This window comes from Centroberyx gerrardi, chromosome 21 (assembly GCF_048128805.1).
Source record: "Centroberyx gerrardi isolate f3 chromosome 21, fCenGer3.hap1.cur.20231027, whole genome shotgun sequence".
Taxonomy (NCBI): domain Eukaryota; kingdom Metazoa; phylum Chordata; class Actinopteri; order Beryciformes; family Berycidae; genus Centroberyx; species Centroberyx gerrardi.
In genome coordinates this window covers 5,071,203-5,088,404 of record NC_136017.1, presented here as the reverse complement: position 1 = coordinate 5,088,404, position 17,202 = coordinate 5,071,203, and the positions used below count along the sequence as shown (strand labels likewise).

At 43.3% G+C, this 17,202-nt stretch overlaps 1 protein-coding gene across 3 annotated transcripts; it reads right to left on the bottom strand.

Moving 5' to 3' along the window:
* Nucleotides 1–936: 936 nt before the first annotated feature.
* On the bottom strand, nt 937–16,577 carry rpgrb (retinitis pigmentosa GTPase regulator b). 3 transcript variants are annotated; one of them, XM_078290988.1, is made up of 17 exons: nt 16,500–16,577; nt 15,611–15,736; nt 15,066–15,158; nt 13,291–13,353; nt 13,012–13,170; nt 12,670–12,819; nt 11,716–11,874; nt 11,314–11,469; nt 11,074–11,198; nt 10,756–10,947; nt 10,014–10,200; nt 8,955–9,049; nt 8,518–8,577; nt 2,316–2,522; nt 2,141–2,189; nt 1,874–1,992; nt 937–1,233 (listed from the first exon to the last, which is right to left on the bottom strand). In XM_078290988.1, exons 1-17 carry the CDS (start codon nt 16,528–16,530, stop codon nt 1,015–1,017), a joined length of 2,190 nt encoding a protein of 729 aa, XP_078147114.1. In that variant the 5' UTR covers nt 16,531–16,577; the 3' UTR covers nt 937–1,014. The 3 variants fall into 3 exon arrangements, with proteins under 3 accessions (XP_078147114.1, XP_078147116.1, XP_078147115.1); XM_078290990.1 differs by having other exon boundaries at nt 1,874–1,989; XM_078290989.1 differs by having other exon boundaries at nt 2,141–2,186.
* Nucleotides 16,578–17,202: the final 625 nt, after the last annotated feature.

The window sequence follows — 17,202 nt, the reverse complement described above, 5'->3', positions numbered from 1 at the left end:
CTTTACTGGTATCACAAAAATCCAAATCATAAAAAACGTAGGAGTCATTTAAATGAGATTATCATATCAATATATAAAATTGACGCGTTTCCTTGAAACACGTACAGATTACATTACAAAGTGCAAATGTGCTTTAGGATATTTTCACAATAAATAATATTATTTACATCCTCACAGTTTGAAAAGTCACTCACACACACACACACACACACCTTGAGGCTCAGCTACAGGCTAGGAAAAAATGTGCCACACAACCACACATCTATAATTCAACAAACCCTAAAATCAAAAACTAATCGTTACCCACAGCAACATGGCGATATTGATAATACATTGGTTAGGGAGAGGAGGAGGGGGGTCAATAAATAGTCTAGGTCACTTGTGAAGAGATAGTGGTTGAAGTGTAGTGGTTGATTTGAAGCTGCACTGGGCAACTTCGCACGCTGGCGGCTCCAAATGACATCAGTACCCAGAAATCCTGCACAGTGAGGTCAGTAAACGTCTCACAGCTCGCTCATGTTCACCAAGCGGCCGCTCTGTGATGCTTTATACCGAAGAAACCAAAGAGACGAGAGAGGAGAAGATCTAACGCTGGTGAGTCCAGCTTTCTCTGCTGCTGGTTAGGAGACGGTTTTTGAAGTTTTTATTCGTCACTTTCTGTGGGAGGAGAAGAGTCCAGACCTGACACCAGAACTTCATTTTGGCAATTAGGGCAAATCTACAGCGTCTCAATTAGTGTGGATGGGACGCTCTTCTATTTGCAGCCCCACTTTGTGATTTAGGCTGATAAGACGGGTGTATCTTTATATAAAAATGTTGCCTAGTGCAGCTTTAACACAAGGCACAGAGGAGCTGGACGATACTGCACACCACTGAACTATATAAAGTACTGCACATGTTCAGCATTTCATAAACCCATCATCCCTGTTCGGGGATTCAACCCCGCCGCTAATGAACCTTTGAACACTCTGGCTCCGCTCGTTGCGGGCCACCCCAGGGTGTCGTTCTCGGGAGTCACAGTAAGGCGCAGGTGCCGGAGCGAGGCCCCCTGACGCCCGGAGGAGGCGGCGCCCTCGGCTCCGCTCCGCCCCTGCTTGTCTCCGGGCCGCTGCTCCCGGCGGGCGCGGGGGGAGGCTCTCCCCCCCGGACGGCCGCGTCCCCGCTGCCGGTTCGGCCCCTCTCCTCCGCCGGCTTGGATCTGGAGGAGGAGGACAGCCGCCCGAACAGAGAGAGCTGAAGAGAGGAGGACAAGGGAGAAATTGGTGGCGGAAGAGGTGAGCGATCGCCCTCGTTCGGTTTCAATCTCAGAACAATAACTCAGACCTCAGATCCTCTCACACTGTTATATATCAATCTGTTCAATTCATTCCAGGAGTTATTTTGTGATGAAGGGTTGTAATTTACATTTTTGGTGAACCCACTTTCCCTCAACCTGCCTCGTCTGCTTCTACTGCAGTTAGTGATTTCCTACATTTCCCAGAATGCCTTTCGAGAACCCCCAGAGAACGGGTGTGAACTTGTTGCATTCAGCTGTGGGTTATATACAGTAAATGTCGGTGGAGAAAGCAATAGTGATAGCGACAGTGGAGCGAGAGTTTGTTCAGTCAATAAAAAGTGAGAGTCGCCACTTAACACACACAAACCCCAACCCATCTTGATGCTGCAGTGCATTCTGGTCTCTCTCCTGCTCCTGTGGGTGGAGAAACTGGTCTCTCTCCTCTTCTACGATGGATTTCTCCCTGTATGATTGTTGGACGTCTCTTGGTGCAAAATGGCGGCTCTAGAAAGAAGCCCTCGCTCTTTTGATTCTGAGGGACTTCTGGAAAACCCAGGTTTGTTCCTATTTTCCTCAAAAAAAAAAACATCCTCTTACCCTCTTGCTGGAGCCCGATTGGCCCTTTGAGTTGTTGTTTGCCGTCCCATTGGCCGGTTTGATGCTGTCGTCCGTCTTCTCTTCAGTTACGGTGTCGGGCCCCTCCGTGATTTCAGCTGCTGTTGATGGCAGACCGTGCAATTCAATGTTTAAGGTTTCCTTCGCATCGATTAATGTGTTTCATCATTAATCGATGCATATAAATAATGCGTGAATCTTTCTTTATTCAGACATGAATTGAAATGTCTTCCAACAAATTTCAGTCACCTTTCTGCTCTCCGTCAGGTACAGACTCTTCTTTCAGCTCTTCGGGCTTCTGGAAACATCAGATCTCACATGTTAGTGCACAATTACAACTACAATTACAATTTCCCATTTGGCACATAATGTTTATCATCAATACCAAAAACAATGTAGATGAAAAATTTGGAAGTGTATTTACTGGACGCTCAGACTCCTCCGCTGGTTTTTCTGTCGAGTCGTCTAAACTCTGCGAGGACCGTCCCTCCGTCTCGGCAGATGTATCGTTCTCTGCCTCATTCTCCTCCTCCTCCTCCTCTTCCTCCACCTCTTCATCATCCTCCTCCTCTTCTTCTTCTTCTTCCTCTTCTTCCTTCTCATCTTTACTCCATGTCTGAGCACTCAAATCCTGACAAAACAAAGACTAAATTTGAGACATAACAAATGTATTTCATGTCCAACAAAATAAAACTAGACGAAACTACAGCCTTAGCTGGCGCATTATACGCATTATATGAGGAATATTAGCACAAGAGAAGATCTGCACTGCTTACCGAAATATTTAGTCTTGTATTCAGTCTAAAAATGTTATTTTTCTTAAAACAAGTAGAAATTTCTGCCATCGGGATGAAATGATTCCACTTTTTAACAATGCCGTTTCAGTTGTTTCAGGAATTTTATAGAAACAAGCATCGATATTTTCAAAAAGACAGAATAAAGTAGAAGACTCCACTAGTATCAAAAAAAATTCTTGAAACAAGTTGATTTGCATTGGAAACAAGTGAAAGTATCTCACCCAACTGGCAGATTTTTTTTACTTCTCTTATGAAAAATATTATTTTAAGACTCAATACCAGATTAAATTGCTAAAATGGATAGTTTTGCAGTGTAAGAACTTAATTATGGGCATGATATCTAACTCTGCTGGGTGAGAGGAGGTAGCGGTGGGAAAGCTATACAGGGCTCGGGCTCAATTTACTTTTACTTCAAAAACCAAAAACTAACAGAGGGATGGGATTTGAAGAAAGGAGGAGGAGGCAGGGAATGGCGGCAGAAAAGCATGAAAACAATAGGACAGAATGAGAAATGCTGTGAAAAAAAAACAGCCAAAACACGAAAAAAGGCTGGTAGAGGAAGACAAACTTGCAGTAACAGTCAAGATTAATCAGAAGGTGCTGGTGCTAATTTTCCCGCCCCGATCCCTTTTAAAAAGATTTACACTTCCTTTCTTAAATAAATAACAGAGAATGATCGCTCTATCATATGTTTTGAATAAAGAAAGTAAATTGACAACCCCCTGATCTGTTACTATATTACTACATGTGAGCTGTCACTATTCTACTACACTACAATGTTATTACTACAACTGGGAGGGATAGGAAGGGATTGCGAGAAGGATTACAGACACAAAGAGGATGACGTGATCGGAGGAAGAAAACGAGCCCCACCTGCTCCTGGATCTGAAATCTCTGTAGTCCTTTGAGACATGCTTGTGATAAAGGGCTGTATGAATAAATTAACTTGCCTTAAATACTCAATAACCTGGGCGAAAGAAAGAGGAAAGCTCATCCTGTGCTGTCATTACCAACGTTTAGCATTAGTGCCAAATGCAAAAACTACACATGCAGGTCATTCTTCACTGAGTTCTGAGTCATAAACTAGAGAACTGATTAGCTTTAGGAAAGACGGTGCCATGCAGTTAACTTCAGGAATTCGTCCCAGTGAGCTAATCTTGAATTAATTAATTTCTGAGCGTTATCCTGCTTTGCAAGAAGACACAAAACGTAGTACAACAAATCCAACAAAATGTATTTATTATAAAACACAAAAATAAAATTGTTTAAAATTAATTATCTCATGAAAAGAAATTAGAAAGAAGAAGAAAGAAAGAGAAAAAAACAAAGAAGATATCATGATCATTACTTATAAAAATGTAAATCTTCAACTGCCACAGATTAAGGCAACCTGAACCTTAAAACACCTTAAAATCAGATCAGGGTTTAGCTCCATTGCACCGGTACCTGTACCTGTACCTGTACCTGTACCTGTACCTGTACTGGTACTGGCCATATCATGATGATATCAAAATTCACCATGCACTTTTCCAGAAAAACATGAGTTTTAGTCAAAATTCAGCCTGTAAAAATGATAAATTATTGACAAATTATGGGACAGTATCAGCACCCTTTGGAATACTGATCACTTGTGTGCATCGTCTGCCTGTCACCCATGTAATGATGTAGCCGGTACCAGATATTAACTTCTCCAGCACAAAACACAAAAACATCCTGTACTGTGCCAGTATGAGCATGGCATGATACACCTGGGTTGTGGGGAAAAACACACAAGTCTTTGGCCCAAATATACCCATTTTGTAGTAGGGCTGAACAATTAATCGAAATTTTATCGAAATCGCAATATGGCCTACTGCAATTTTCAAATCGCAGGAGGCGCAATATTTGTTAAAGGCGAAATGTGTGTCAAAATACCATTTTAAATTAAATATTGTCGTGCTGCAGAGATGTCCTGCCTACACATCATATTCTACAGACTTAAGAAAACATCTTTGTTTGGTACAGATCCCCGCAAAAATCACACCATAATCATTTTAATACGTTTTTCAATGAAAATGAGAATAATGATGTAAAAATTATCATACCCTCTAATATCGCAAATCATATCGCAATTGCAATATCAGTCAAAATAATCGCAATTAGATATTTTTTCAAAATCGTTCAGCCCTATTTTGTAGTTGCCAAGTAAAGAAGTAAACAAAGCCTTTTTAAAGCAAAACTTTAGCTGATTTTCTATCAGTTGAGAAATTGCTGACACCGCTTTACACACAGCTGCAACTATTTAAACAGCACAAGAGCAGACAAAACTCCCCCTGTACTGTGGTGGATCAGGCAATTTACATACAACCCAAAGGCAAGGATGGAAATGCAAAAGAAGTTCTGAATAAAATATTACAATAAAAAGGGTCTGCGAGAGAAACAGCGTAAAAAAAGCAACTTACCTATGCATTCAATACACATGAAAATGAAATGCAGCAAAGCAAAAACAAACAAATAAATAAGATGATCTTAAATGAATATGACCAGAAAAGGCACTGTCTGTGATGGACAATAGAGGAAATGTTTTTTGTACAATGCACATGGTTTTCTGTGCTGGCCTTGGAAAACTTAGTGGTAAAAATAAGTGGTATAACTTCTTGTATAACATATAAATATACAGTATATAGCTGGTATTATTTAAGATTGAGGTACTGAGGTAAAACATCATCCCAAAACTCCTCAGACTCCCCTGCAGCCTGGCCCTTCCCACCTGACCTTGGTTTACTTTTAGTCGCAGATTTACTACTCTGTCTTTTGATTTCAGCGGTTTTCTTTCTCTTTTTGTCAACCTCTTCCTCCTCCTCCTCTTCCTCCTCCTCTTCTTCTTCTTCCTCTTCTTCTTCTCCACTCTCCTCTTCTTCTTCTTCATTGTCAACCTCTTCCTCCTCAGCCTCTTCATCTCCATCCTCCTCTTTTTCACCTTCTTGCTCTGCCTCCTCCTCCTCTTCCTCTGCTTCTTCGTCTTCGTTCCCTTCCGCCTCCTGCTCTTCCTCTTCACTCTTCTCCCCTTCCTCTACTTCTTCCTCCTCCTCCTCCTCCTCTTCAACCTCCTCCTCTTCTTCTTCCTCTTCTTCACTTTCCTCCTCGTTTTCACTCTCTGCTTCCTCACTATTCTCTTCCTCTGCCTCCCCCTCATCTTCCTCCTCCTCCTCAGCACTACTCTTCTTTTCTTCCTCCTCCTCTTCCTCCTCCTCCTCTTCACTCTCCACGTCACTCTCATCTCTCGCCTCCGAAGACTCTAAAGATTCACTTTCATCTTCCTCTTCCTCCCCTTCTAATTCCGCCTCCTCTTCCTCATCTTCCTCCTCCTCATCTTCAGACTCCCCTCCTTTGCTTTCTGTCTCGCTACTTGACGCTTCCTCGCTTTCTTCCTCCTCTTCCTCCTCCTCCTCTATGTCACTTGCTTTGCTTTCGCTCTTATCCGTCTCCTCCTCGCTCTCTCCCTCGCTTCCCACCGTCCCGCTCGACTCCTCTTCCTCCTCCTCCTCCTCCTCTTCTCCGCTCTCATCTTTTCCCGTAGCCTCCGACTCGCTCTCCTCCTCCTCATCCATTTCTACCCCGCTTCTCTCCTCCTCTCCTTCGGTAACCTGCTCGTCATCGTCTTCCTCCTCTTCCGGCTGAAGAGTGTCGCTGTCTTCGTCATCTTCTGTAACCTTCTCGATGCTGTGGCTCGATTCCTCCTCCTCCTCCTCCTCCTCTCCCTCGCTTTCATCCCTGCTTTCTGCACTCGTTGTCTTCCCTCTCTCGCTTTCATCCTCCTCCTCTTCCTCCTCCTGTTTGGCTGAGTTGTCGTTGCTACTCTCGGTCTCGTCCTTGCTTTCCTCCCCACTTTCATCCAGACCTTTTTCCTTCTCATCCAGGCTCGCCGAACCCCCGTAGGAGCTACTATCCCTCTGCTCGGAGCTCTCCGGCGCTGGAATGATATTGATGCTAACGGCGGTTCTCTTGCCCGGTTTGGCGGCGTGGGATTCGGAGTCGGACTCTTCGCTCCACAGGGACCGGGGTTTGGCCGCGCCGTCTTTCGAGATGCCGCGGCGGCGGCGCTCGGGGCTGGAACTGTCGGACAGCGTGGGCGACGGCGAGCTGAACTGGCTTCTGGACGCCACCTCTCTGATCAACGCCGAGCCTGCTGCAAGAGAGGCGGCGCCGGCAGCGCCGGCGAGCAGGCTGCGCTTCGGCGTTTCTGGCGGCGTTTGTGTCGAAGATTTGGACTGAGCCTTTTTTTTTAACTGAGCCTCTTTTTTGGACTGAGCCTCTTTTTTGGACTGAGCCTCTTTTTTGGACTGAGCCTCTTTTTTGAGCTGGGCCTCTTTTTTGGACTGAGCCTCTTTTTTGGACTGAGCCTCTTTTTTGGACTGAGCCTCTTCTTTGAGCTGGGCCTCTTTTTTGGACTGAGCCTCTTTTTTGGACTGAGTCTCTTTTTTGGACTGAGCCTCTTTTTTGGACTGAGCCTCTTCTTTGAGCTGGGCCTCTTTTTTGGACTGAGCCTCTTTTTTGGACTGAGCCTCTTTTTTGGACTGAGCCTCTTCTTTGAGCTGGGCCTCTTTTTTGGACTGAGCCTCTTTTTTGGACTGAGTCTCTTTTTTGGACTGAGCCTCTTTTTTAGACTGGGCCTCTTTTTTGGGCTGAGCCTCTTTTTTGGACTGAGCCTCTTTTTTAGACTGAGCCTCTTTTTTGGGCTGAGCCTCTTTTTTGGACTGAGCCTCTTTTTTGTTTTTCTCGTTCTTTGATTTTTTGGGGTCTTTAGATAACACTATATTCTCTTTGGACTGGGACTTTTTTTTAGACCTCACGCTGCCCTCGGAAAGCGATCGAAGACTCCCTATACTTTCATCCAGAGCATCACTTAGATCAAAGCCTGGTGAGTCTCTGCCACCATGTTTATCTCGTGAGCCAACTCCTGCGAGTTTACTTTCCACAACTATAGGTTTGCTTTTCACCCTAACAGGCTTGGGCTCAGACTGCACTTGCTTAACTTTCACCTCCGGAGATTTAGAACCGGCACCCAAAAGTGTCTTTTTGGCTTCTGAGCGTTTAGTTTGGGTGGGGCTCTTTGTCTCCCCCAGTTTAGAGTCTGTTATCAGTTTTCCTCGTCCCTCCCTGCCAACCTCTATCAACTGGCTGTTCCCTTGGATTGGCCTGGGCCGCGGTTTGGACTTTTCTTTGCTAATGTCCCCTAAGCTTGGAGGCTTGCTTTTTGTAGCTCTACCCTTCGCAGCAGCAGGCTCTAACTCCTCCATTGCCATGATGACGTTCTCCTTGCCGACTGCTTTGTTTTGGGAAGTGCCGGCCTGTGTCTTGTGGCGCGGGCTTTGTGTCGTAAGAGAACGGGCACTGTGGCTCTTCAAGAGCTCAGTGGGCAACGCCCGGCGGGGGGTGAGATCCCCCCTCTTATGAGAAGGGGAGGTCGGGGAGAAACGCCCCGGCTTTGGGAGCTTTCTCTCCCTTCTTTGGTTCTCTTTCTCGTTCTCCCCTTTAATTGCCTTACCATGCTTACCCTTCCTCTATCCCAGGCACAAGAAAGCAGGAAGAGGATGAAAAAGAGGCATGCATTAGAGTGGAAAAGAGACATGCAGACAACTGGACCAAAGTAAGTGGTAAAAGAGAGACGAGAAACAAAAAAAGTAATGCATGACTGAATAATGGAGAAAGACAGAGCGACAGGTGGATAGATGGCTAGGTGTGAAGCATCATGGCTGCTGTTAATGTGATAAATCTATCCATTAGCCCAAGAAATGGGTACAAATAAGTGTATAACTGAAAAAAACAGCAGTGACGTGGCTGAGTTACCTTCTGAACTGGGGACAGCATGAGTGTCTTATCACTGGGGTCCATCTTCATCATATGTGTCTGTCAGGAAAAAAATTAAGATGAACAATGTCAAATTCCAAAATGATTTCTGACATTCATCAAAAATAATTAGGACTGAAGACAGGGAAAGTCATAATATACCAAAATCCACCCTAACTCATAATTTCTATAATAATGGGTGGAAATTACTTTAATCTCAGAAGTAGAACAATTCATTTCATCACTCAACATTTGTACATTATATGAGTTATTAGATTACCTCCCATTCTTTAAACTCTATAGATTCCCAAAGGAGAATTAATCTTTTTCTCTTGCCGCCCTCCCACATTTTTGTAAGGAGTGTCAGAACGAAACTCTTCAATTTCTTCCCTCACTTGCACATGTCAGAGCAGACGGCAGATTAATTTGTCTCTTACCATGTTGAGGAAATCTGTGGTTTCTCCCAGGCCTTTAACGCTGTCGGTGTCAGTCAGGCTCTCCACAGTGCTGTCTGTCTCGCCCCGTGCTTGCTCTGCCGGGTTACAAAACAGGACATTTTAGTCCAGTCAGTTTAAGTCGTACGCTGATTTTTTTCCAGATTCATTTGGATTATACATCATACATAATTGATGCTCTTTTTCAGAACAACAAGCATTTTACTCCCAGCGTGAGAAATTGGCCTTTTTATCCATCAGTGAAGGTGATGGAGAAAAGTGAAAGCCCCTGTGATTGATTAAAAATAGAAGCCCCCGGACAACGGTTGTTAATTTTATGGCACAAATTTAGCAGCCATTGCCCAAATTCACGTGGCATTTTACTGATAGTTTGTGTTACTTTCCCAAACCTAGTTGCTGCACACTAGGACTCCACTTTCTACAGCCAGAGACATATCGGCCAGTCCAGCTGAACTTTTGGGCAACATTGTGCTTCAACGACTAATCGGGTACTAGCCCTGCTATGTATCCTGTCTATCTCTGCAACACAGTTAGTGCTACTGCTAACAGTCAGCTAGCTCACATCGGCTATAGGACAGTAGCATGGTGATGTGGTTACTAGTGGTGTGAATACTAAAATAATAGTGTAAGATTAGATAATGGTGTGAGTTTCTGAAGAAAATACTGAATGTCTGAACCCATAGTAGACACCCTTTGAGATGGAAGTAGGAACTGGGGGTGGGGTGGGGTGGGGGGTGGGGGGTAGAGAGAAGGAAGGCAGACCCAAGCAAAAAAAAAAAGAAAAAAACTTAAGACCTCTGAATAACAGCTCTACTGAAACAGGAAAATTAGCAAAAAAAAAGTAATGAATGTGAAAATATATTCTTACATTTTTCTGAACTTTTGCTACAAATTCCTACGGAAATCCAACTAGAAGTGTTTAAACTGCAAATGCTTGACTTTGCCAAGCATTTCAAAATCCCACTTTTCCTCAATCTGGAGGAAAACATGAGGAGGAAGAGGAGGAGGAAGAGGTGGAGGCGGAGGAGGTGAGGTAGGTACCCTTGTGGATTGACCCTGCGCTCCTGTGTTGGTGAGTGCCGTTGTGCACCTTTCTGTGGCCCAGCTCTGGTGGAGGCAGTCTGGGCGGGATGGTCTGGCTGGTGACGGGCAGCGGGGGGTTGAGGTAGCCGGGCGTCCTGGCTGGCAGGGTGCGGAACATGGCGCCGAACTGGTCCGGAGATCGCTCCTACAGGAAAGGATGGGGGGGTTGGGGGGGGGGTTGAATTAGCGAGGACTCATATGCTAATGCACGAGTGTACACAAACCCATAAAAATACGAACTAAATGCTCCAAAAAACCCATTTCAGAGATTGAAAAAAATGATGAGAGATGAAAATGAGATGAAAAAATAAGTCATTGCCATTTATATTTACTATTTATATTTTGACCAGAGTTCCTTTTCAGCCATTCAAGTTTCAAGTTCAAGTTAGCTAACTTGTACTCCAAAAAAAAAAATTTTTTGGCTCCGCCCACTGAAGTTTAACTCAACCAATGAGATTATTTCTGCCTCCAGAGCAGCTCTGCTTCCGAGAAATGCCTGCATAACTGCTAATATAGGAAAGTGTATTTACAACTATAGTAAATGGATAGTAATATATCAGCAATGAACAACAACATTTTTCAGAAACCTTTCAAGATCTAGAAATGATTGACTTCCTTTGTCGTACTTTTCCAGGCTCTCTAGACCTGCGTAGGAACCCCGCCTCTACAAGACCCTGGGTCGTCCGGGTCAGGTACCCACCCTCTCTCTCCTGCGATCCCTGGCGGAGAGGCTCCGTTGCAGGGTAGAGGAGTCAGCGGTGTCCCCTAGCAGCTGCCCGAGGGACTTCTCTAGGTAATCTTCTGTCACGTCGTCTTCCTCCAGGATCGCATCGCCGCAGCTCTGATCCCTCGGCCGTGCCAACACCACCATGTGACAGCCGCCGCACGGGGCCTGTGATTGTAAATTTGCACACAGAAGTATGTATTAGCATTAGTAACCATGCGAAGTTTAATATCAAAATGATGAGTAAATCTCTATCTCGATAAACCCCAAAACATGCACATGTGCAACACCTACCGCTTGAACGTTATACTTGAGAAAGCGCGGACAAAGAGTTGGTTTAAATTGATTGGTGAAGTTTTCCTCTCCCAGGCCGAGTTTCCCGTGCCTCCCGTCTCCAAACGTGTAGAGCACACCGCTATCTAAAAAACCATGGCAACAACATGTCAATCAGTCTGACAGGTGGCATGGGGGGAGGTACTCAACTTTTACTGAACCAATACATTTCCTGGGGTGTGTGTGTGTGTGTGTGTGTACCTGTGATCACAGCCGTGTGGTTCTCTCCACAGGCCACATGGCAGACCCGTCCCTTCTTGAAGTGGTCGACGAGGCGGGGCAGCCGGGCCTCGAAGATGAACGTCCCGTGTCCCAGCTGGCCGAACTGTCCCAGGCCGAACGTGTAGATGTCATCCTCTGAAAGGGTAAGATGGAATAAATAAAGCATTTGGGGTTTAAACAAAAGCCTATCTAATTTATTATGAACTTGAGTTAGGGCACAGTCCATTGTGATTAATCGTATAGTAATTACAAGTCACGATATCGAGATGCAAAAAGTGCAGTATAATCATTTGAACACCTCAAATTATCAAGATGAACAAGCATGATAAAAGCTGCACTAGGCAAGAATTGTAACTGCCACTGTTGTGTGTGTGGCTGTACCTGTGAGGGCCACAGTGTGCCCGCCGCCGCAGGCCACCTGTGTCACCTTCTCCGTGATGCTCTTCACCAGCTGCGGCGCTCGGTGGCTGGCCAGCTGGTCGGTGCCCAGACCCAGTTTCCCGCTGTCACGCTCCCCGAACGTGTACAAAGCCCCGTCAACTGAGAACATACAGTGACAGTTTCACAGAATGAGTAGAGCAAGGAAGCTGGAAAAAAGGAAATGTACCGAAAAAACTATTTCCACAACAGGGTGGGACATTGCCACCAGCCAACAGTGGCAAACTGTGGCAAGTGTGTCTACTGTAGTCACATTGACAAGTAACCAACAATCACTTGGATTTCTATTCTTGAAATCTAAATTCTCTATATGAAAGTGAAAGCAGTGTGTCTTGCAAAATAGTGAAAGTGGCTGGTGACTTTTCAAAATTACTTGCCACTGTGGCCTATAGGCTACAAAAAAATGTTTCCTTCCCGGTTCCCAAATTTAAATTTTTAAATTTCAACTTTTGAGTTTAACGTTCTAATATTTATTTAAACCACAATCAAGGAAAAAGATAATAAAAAACTGACAATGGAAATACATCCTGTACCCTGTACTCACCTGTACAAAGGACCAAAAGAAAAAGACAATCAAGACAATTTATGAAATAAAGAGGAGTTTTTTCTTTTATTTACCCAAATGGAATGAATGAGGAATTTAATTTCATTTAGATGTTTTACGGTTCCTGACTGGGATTTTATGTCCTTAAGGAACCCTATGATGAAATACTGGCATCCAATTGGTCTATGGGCCCTGAGGTGGCCATGTGGGATGTCACTGAATATACTTATTGTTGAATATACAAGCAATTCTGTAACCCTGACAGAGGTTATTGAAGCCGAAATGTGTTGCTTTTTAATAATTAGTTAAAGGTCTGTATATTGTCGTAGCTGAATTTGTTTTCCTGTTCTCACCTGTAACAAAGGCAGAGTGGTAGTAGCCACAGGAGACCCAGGCCACGGGCCGGCCCATGGTGACCTGCTGGGGGGTCGTGGCGTGGCTCTCTTTACCCCGGCCGGTCTGACCCTCGGTGTTGTCGCCCCACATGAACAGCTGACCGCTCTCTAACATGAGGCAGGGGCAGGATCAGTCAGTAAATGAAGCAAATCACTGAGTTTATCTTTCAATATTTCTAAGGATCCACTCTCCAAGTGTTAGTATTTTGTCAACTAAGGACTCAAAGAAAAAATCAATGACTTTTGTACTTTTATATCACAATGCACCTCCTGAGATTAAACCTCAACACTGAACCTCACCGGTGAGAGCAGCAGACGTGTTCGAACCGGCAGCGAGCATTTTGATTGGTTTACGTGAACTGAAGAATTTGACCAGTTGGAAGGCCGTCCTCTCCTCGCAGTCGCCGAGGCCCAGCTGACCCTCGCTGTTCCCGCCTGTGGTGTACACGTTTCCCTGAGCTACACACACACACACACACACACACAAAACTGATTGAGACGGAAGCCTCCCTTGTCCATACCAGGTTAAAATAGATGTTATATTGGCACAAACAAAATGCATCCAAATCAAAGAGTTACCTGTACAGATTATAGTGTGATTTCTTCCACAGGCCACAAGCTGCACTTTCTCAGACTTAAGAGCTGAAATTATAAGATGGAGATTTTAAAATGTAAATCTAAATACATCAGTACAAAGTTAACAACTGATTCCCTGCCTGAACAATTCTGGTTATGAATATTCATGCTTTTCTCATCAATTTCAGGCCAAAAAAAGGTTAGGTCTAAGGTCTAAAACATGTTTGACTTGCTGTTGTTGTTTTTTTGAAGTTATTTGTAATACATTTTTGATAATACATTGGTAATACATTAAATACCTTACTACACAACAAATTACCATATAGCCTGCCACATCTGTATGTGAACAAAAGTTTCCTCATGTAGCTTGATGCATTTTGTGTATTTTACTGTAACAAATACAGTATTTCACCGTCAATACTTCCAAATACAAGCCACTTAACAAGTAATCAAACTAATATTAAGACTGGGAATGCTAGCAAACCCAGAACTAAACTGATCTCCACTGTAACTGCTACAAAAGAAACACTACGATATGCACTTCACTCTGTTCGAAAGAAAACTGCACTGTAATTACTTTATTTTACAGAAAAAAAGTCACTGATATGTTATTTCCACCGCATAAGTGGACCATGCCATTTATATGAGCATGTTGCAGTATGTTTTTCATTACATCACACAGAACCGCACACCTGTTCAGTATTTAGATGGAAAGCCAAATGGTGCTGAGACTGCATCATAATCACAGCGGGGTGGAGAGGAAAAACCTGATAAGCAACCAGCAGCGTATCTCTCTCTCTCTCTCTCTCTCTCTCTCTCTCTCTCTCTCTCTCTCTCTCTCTCTCTCTCTCTCTCTAGATTAAACCAGATTATGGACCCTCCAGATTGGGATTACAGTAGTAACAAATCTGGGGCTTTCCTCTTTTGGGGGGGGGGGGGGGGGGGGGGGGGGGGGGACTTCCACTTGTAAGACCCTGAAGGGTTTCCTCAACGAGGCAGAGCAACAGAAATATTGTAAAAAGGTCCAAAACGGGGTTAGACAGCATTGATTACTGATTACAAAGACCTGACACATTCAGGACAATCCCATTCCCACTAAAACCGTTCTAGTTTCCCCTGCAGCAAAATATACATTGTTTTTGGTGGGGGGAAAAAACATAACATGCATATGCAAAAAGTGTGATTTAAGTGTATTTTCTCACTGACACCTGTGTATCTTTATGTAATGGGATTATAATGTGTACCAATTGCTCAAGTATCATGAAACTCACTCACATAAATTGCCATGTCACCTGTCAATTCTAGTAAGGAAAAGAACAAAATGTTTTTTCCACATCAGCAACAATATCTTTATGTCTTTATAGGTTGCGACGGTGGTTAGACTGATAAAAAAGAGCTTGCGCAGGGAAACAGTATTGTCCAGGAGTAAGACATTTTCTCTCATTTTCTCTAATAATCGCTGGTTCAGTTGTGAGCAGATTGGGAAATTACCACCAGCTACCTGCAAAAGGCTGCTAAATTTGACCTGTGTCTACTCTACCAGCCATATTAGAAGGTATCCAACTGATTTAGAGGTCATATTCTGATCTAAAACTCTTGTTGGCTGGTAAAATGAATAAAATTTTAGTTTCCTGCCCTGCTGTAAGGGACATCTGCTCGGGCGAGGGACTCCCTCTTGACTCGTCTTCCAAGAGGCTGGAAACAGCAGTCGGTGGCAGCACTTACAGGGAAGAAAGAGTTGGGGAATGGGAAAGAAAGAAAGCTATTTCAGGACCAACCTTTCACACAAGTGGGCTTGTTCACGCTGGATTTGGATCCCAAACCTAGCTGGCCCCAGTTGTTACTGCCAAACATGAAGAGTTTTCCATTTTCTGTGGAGACAAGCATTTGAAAGGCACAGTTGGTTTCTATTGTGCCTCAGCGGGAGGATTTGGTTTAAAGCGACAGGTCATGTTGGTAGAGCTGGGATCGCTTCCATACTTCAACATCGATAGTGGTTCTAAAATTCTTCTCTTTGGTAAAAGTAAGCACATTTTTAATGACATGTAGGCAGTTATTTCTGTCTAACATTCGCACTTTCCATCCGTTAGTCTGATCAGACTCACACTATACATAGTTCATTTCCTCAGTCCAAATGTCCATAAACTAGAAGAAAACTTAGTTCTCATTGTAAGAATCAAATGTTTTGAAGCATTTCAACACCTTTCAATACATTTGGATGTCTTAAAATCGATACTGATACAAAATGTAAACGCTGAAATATTGCCTCAAAGCAAAGCTTTAGTAATAATCATGTAGTGAACATATGTGGTGAGGCTCTCACCTGTTATTAATGCTGTGTGTTCGTCCCCACAAGCAATTTTGAGGGGCACGTCATTTTTAAGCCAGAATTTACTGGGGATGTTGTCAGCAAATTTGCTCTTTCCAAATGTGAAAACCGCTCCCGATTCTGGAAGACAGAAAAGAAGTTTAAGGAACAGGCGACTGGTACTGAGCCAAGTCACATGAGCTGTTGACTATATATTATAATGGAGATATATGAGGGTTGACAAGCCAGGGGGGCGAATATAATAATCTTTACTTACAGAGCACTTTCAAAACAAAGTTACAAAGTACTTCACAACCAAGAAAAATAAGAGAACAAATGACATAGATCAATGAAAATCAAAGAAAAATCATATAAAACAGTAAAACACAGTCCCAGCCATTGGGGTGAAACAAGTTGAATAAGTAAACTACAGTCAATGCAACACGGAAAAAACATTAATGAAAGCCAAAGATTATAGAAAGGCCTAACAATAAAAGTAAATTTGGAGAAGTGATTTAAAAGTCGTGCCATTGATAAATTCAACTAAAATCCACCACTTTCAGCCCAGTTTGAAGCCATTTGTAGAATAACAGTAACGTTACATACTAAGAGCTGACCAAGTTAGGTGATAGAAACTAGTCAACTCCAACTGTAACTTAGTTATTAGTTGGTTGGTTAATTACTATGTTATGTGGTATTATGTTTTGTCTGTGTCTTCCAGCTCCACGTTTGTTGTTCACGTTATTTTCCTTTGAAGCTTCAGCTGCTGCTAGCGAGCGAGCTAAAGGCGAAGCTAACATGAACTACCTGGACTATTAACTAGCTATCTAATGTTTCTTTCGTCCGTTTAGAAAACATTTACGATAACTGGGTCGAATAAAGATGATGAGATTACTTGCATTACCTGGTATCTCGTCCTCTGTCTCCCCTGCCATCTCTGTGTGTTTAATCGGCTTTCCCTCCCAGCCGCTGTCGTCGTGGGCGTGTGTCTGCTTGTTTTCGTCCTTAACAACCCGGAAGTAAACAAAACTTCTCCTAGGCTACGAAGCTCACCACGTGACCGTTAAAGGTACAGGACGTTGTTTTGATCTGTTTTTCATGGCCTTTCACAGTAGAATTGACTGTGTTCTTCGCAAATTCATTTGGATTGGAATAAATGTCTGTGTATGAATAAGAGCAACTAATTAGTATTACTTGGACATATTCCTGACTTGTTTTGTTGTGCACGTGGTGCCCCCTGGAAGAGCCGTGTGTACCAGCATGGAGTAAACCAAAAGCATCTCATAATTCATAAATTAAGCATAACTGTTTATGCTGTATTCTAGAGAAAGACATAAAATAAATGTCAAATGTTGTGAGTGGATTTCACCGTTGATAACAATTTCTTACTTTCAAAATCACATGTAGGCCTACATTAACTCAAAGCTGCCATTTTACCCAAAGCATAAAACAAATGTTAACACATGATTTTTTTAAAGGTCATATTCCTGTGACCACAGAAGAGCAAAGTGATAGGAAAGGAAATAAAATAAAAGCCAATTTTTTTTTTTTTTTCATGTTTCATATTGGGAGTAAATGTAACCAATAACTAAAGAACAAATGGTTCA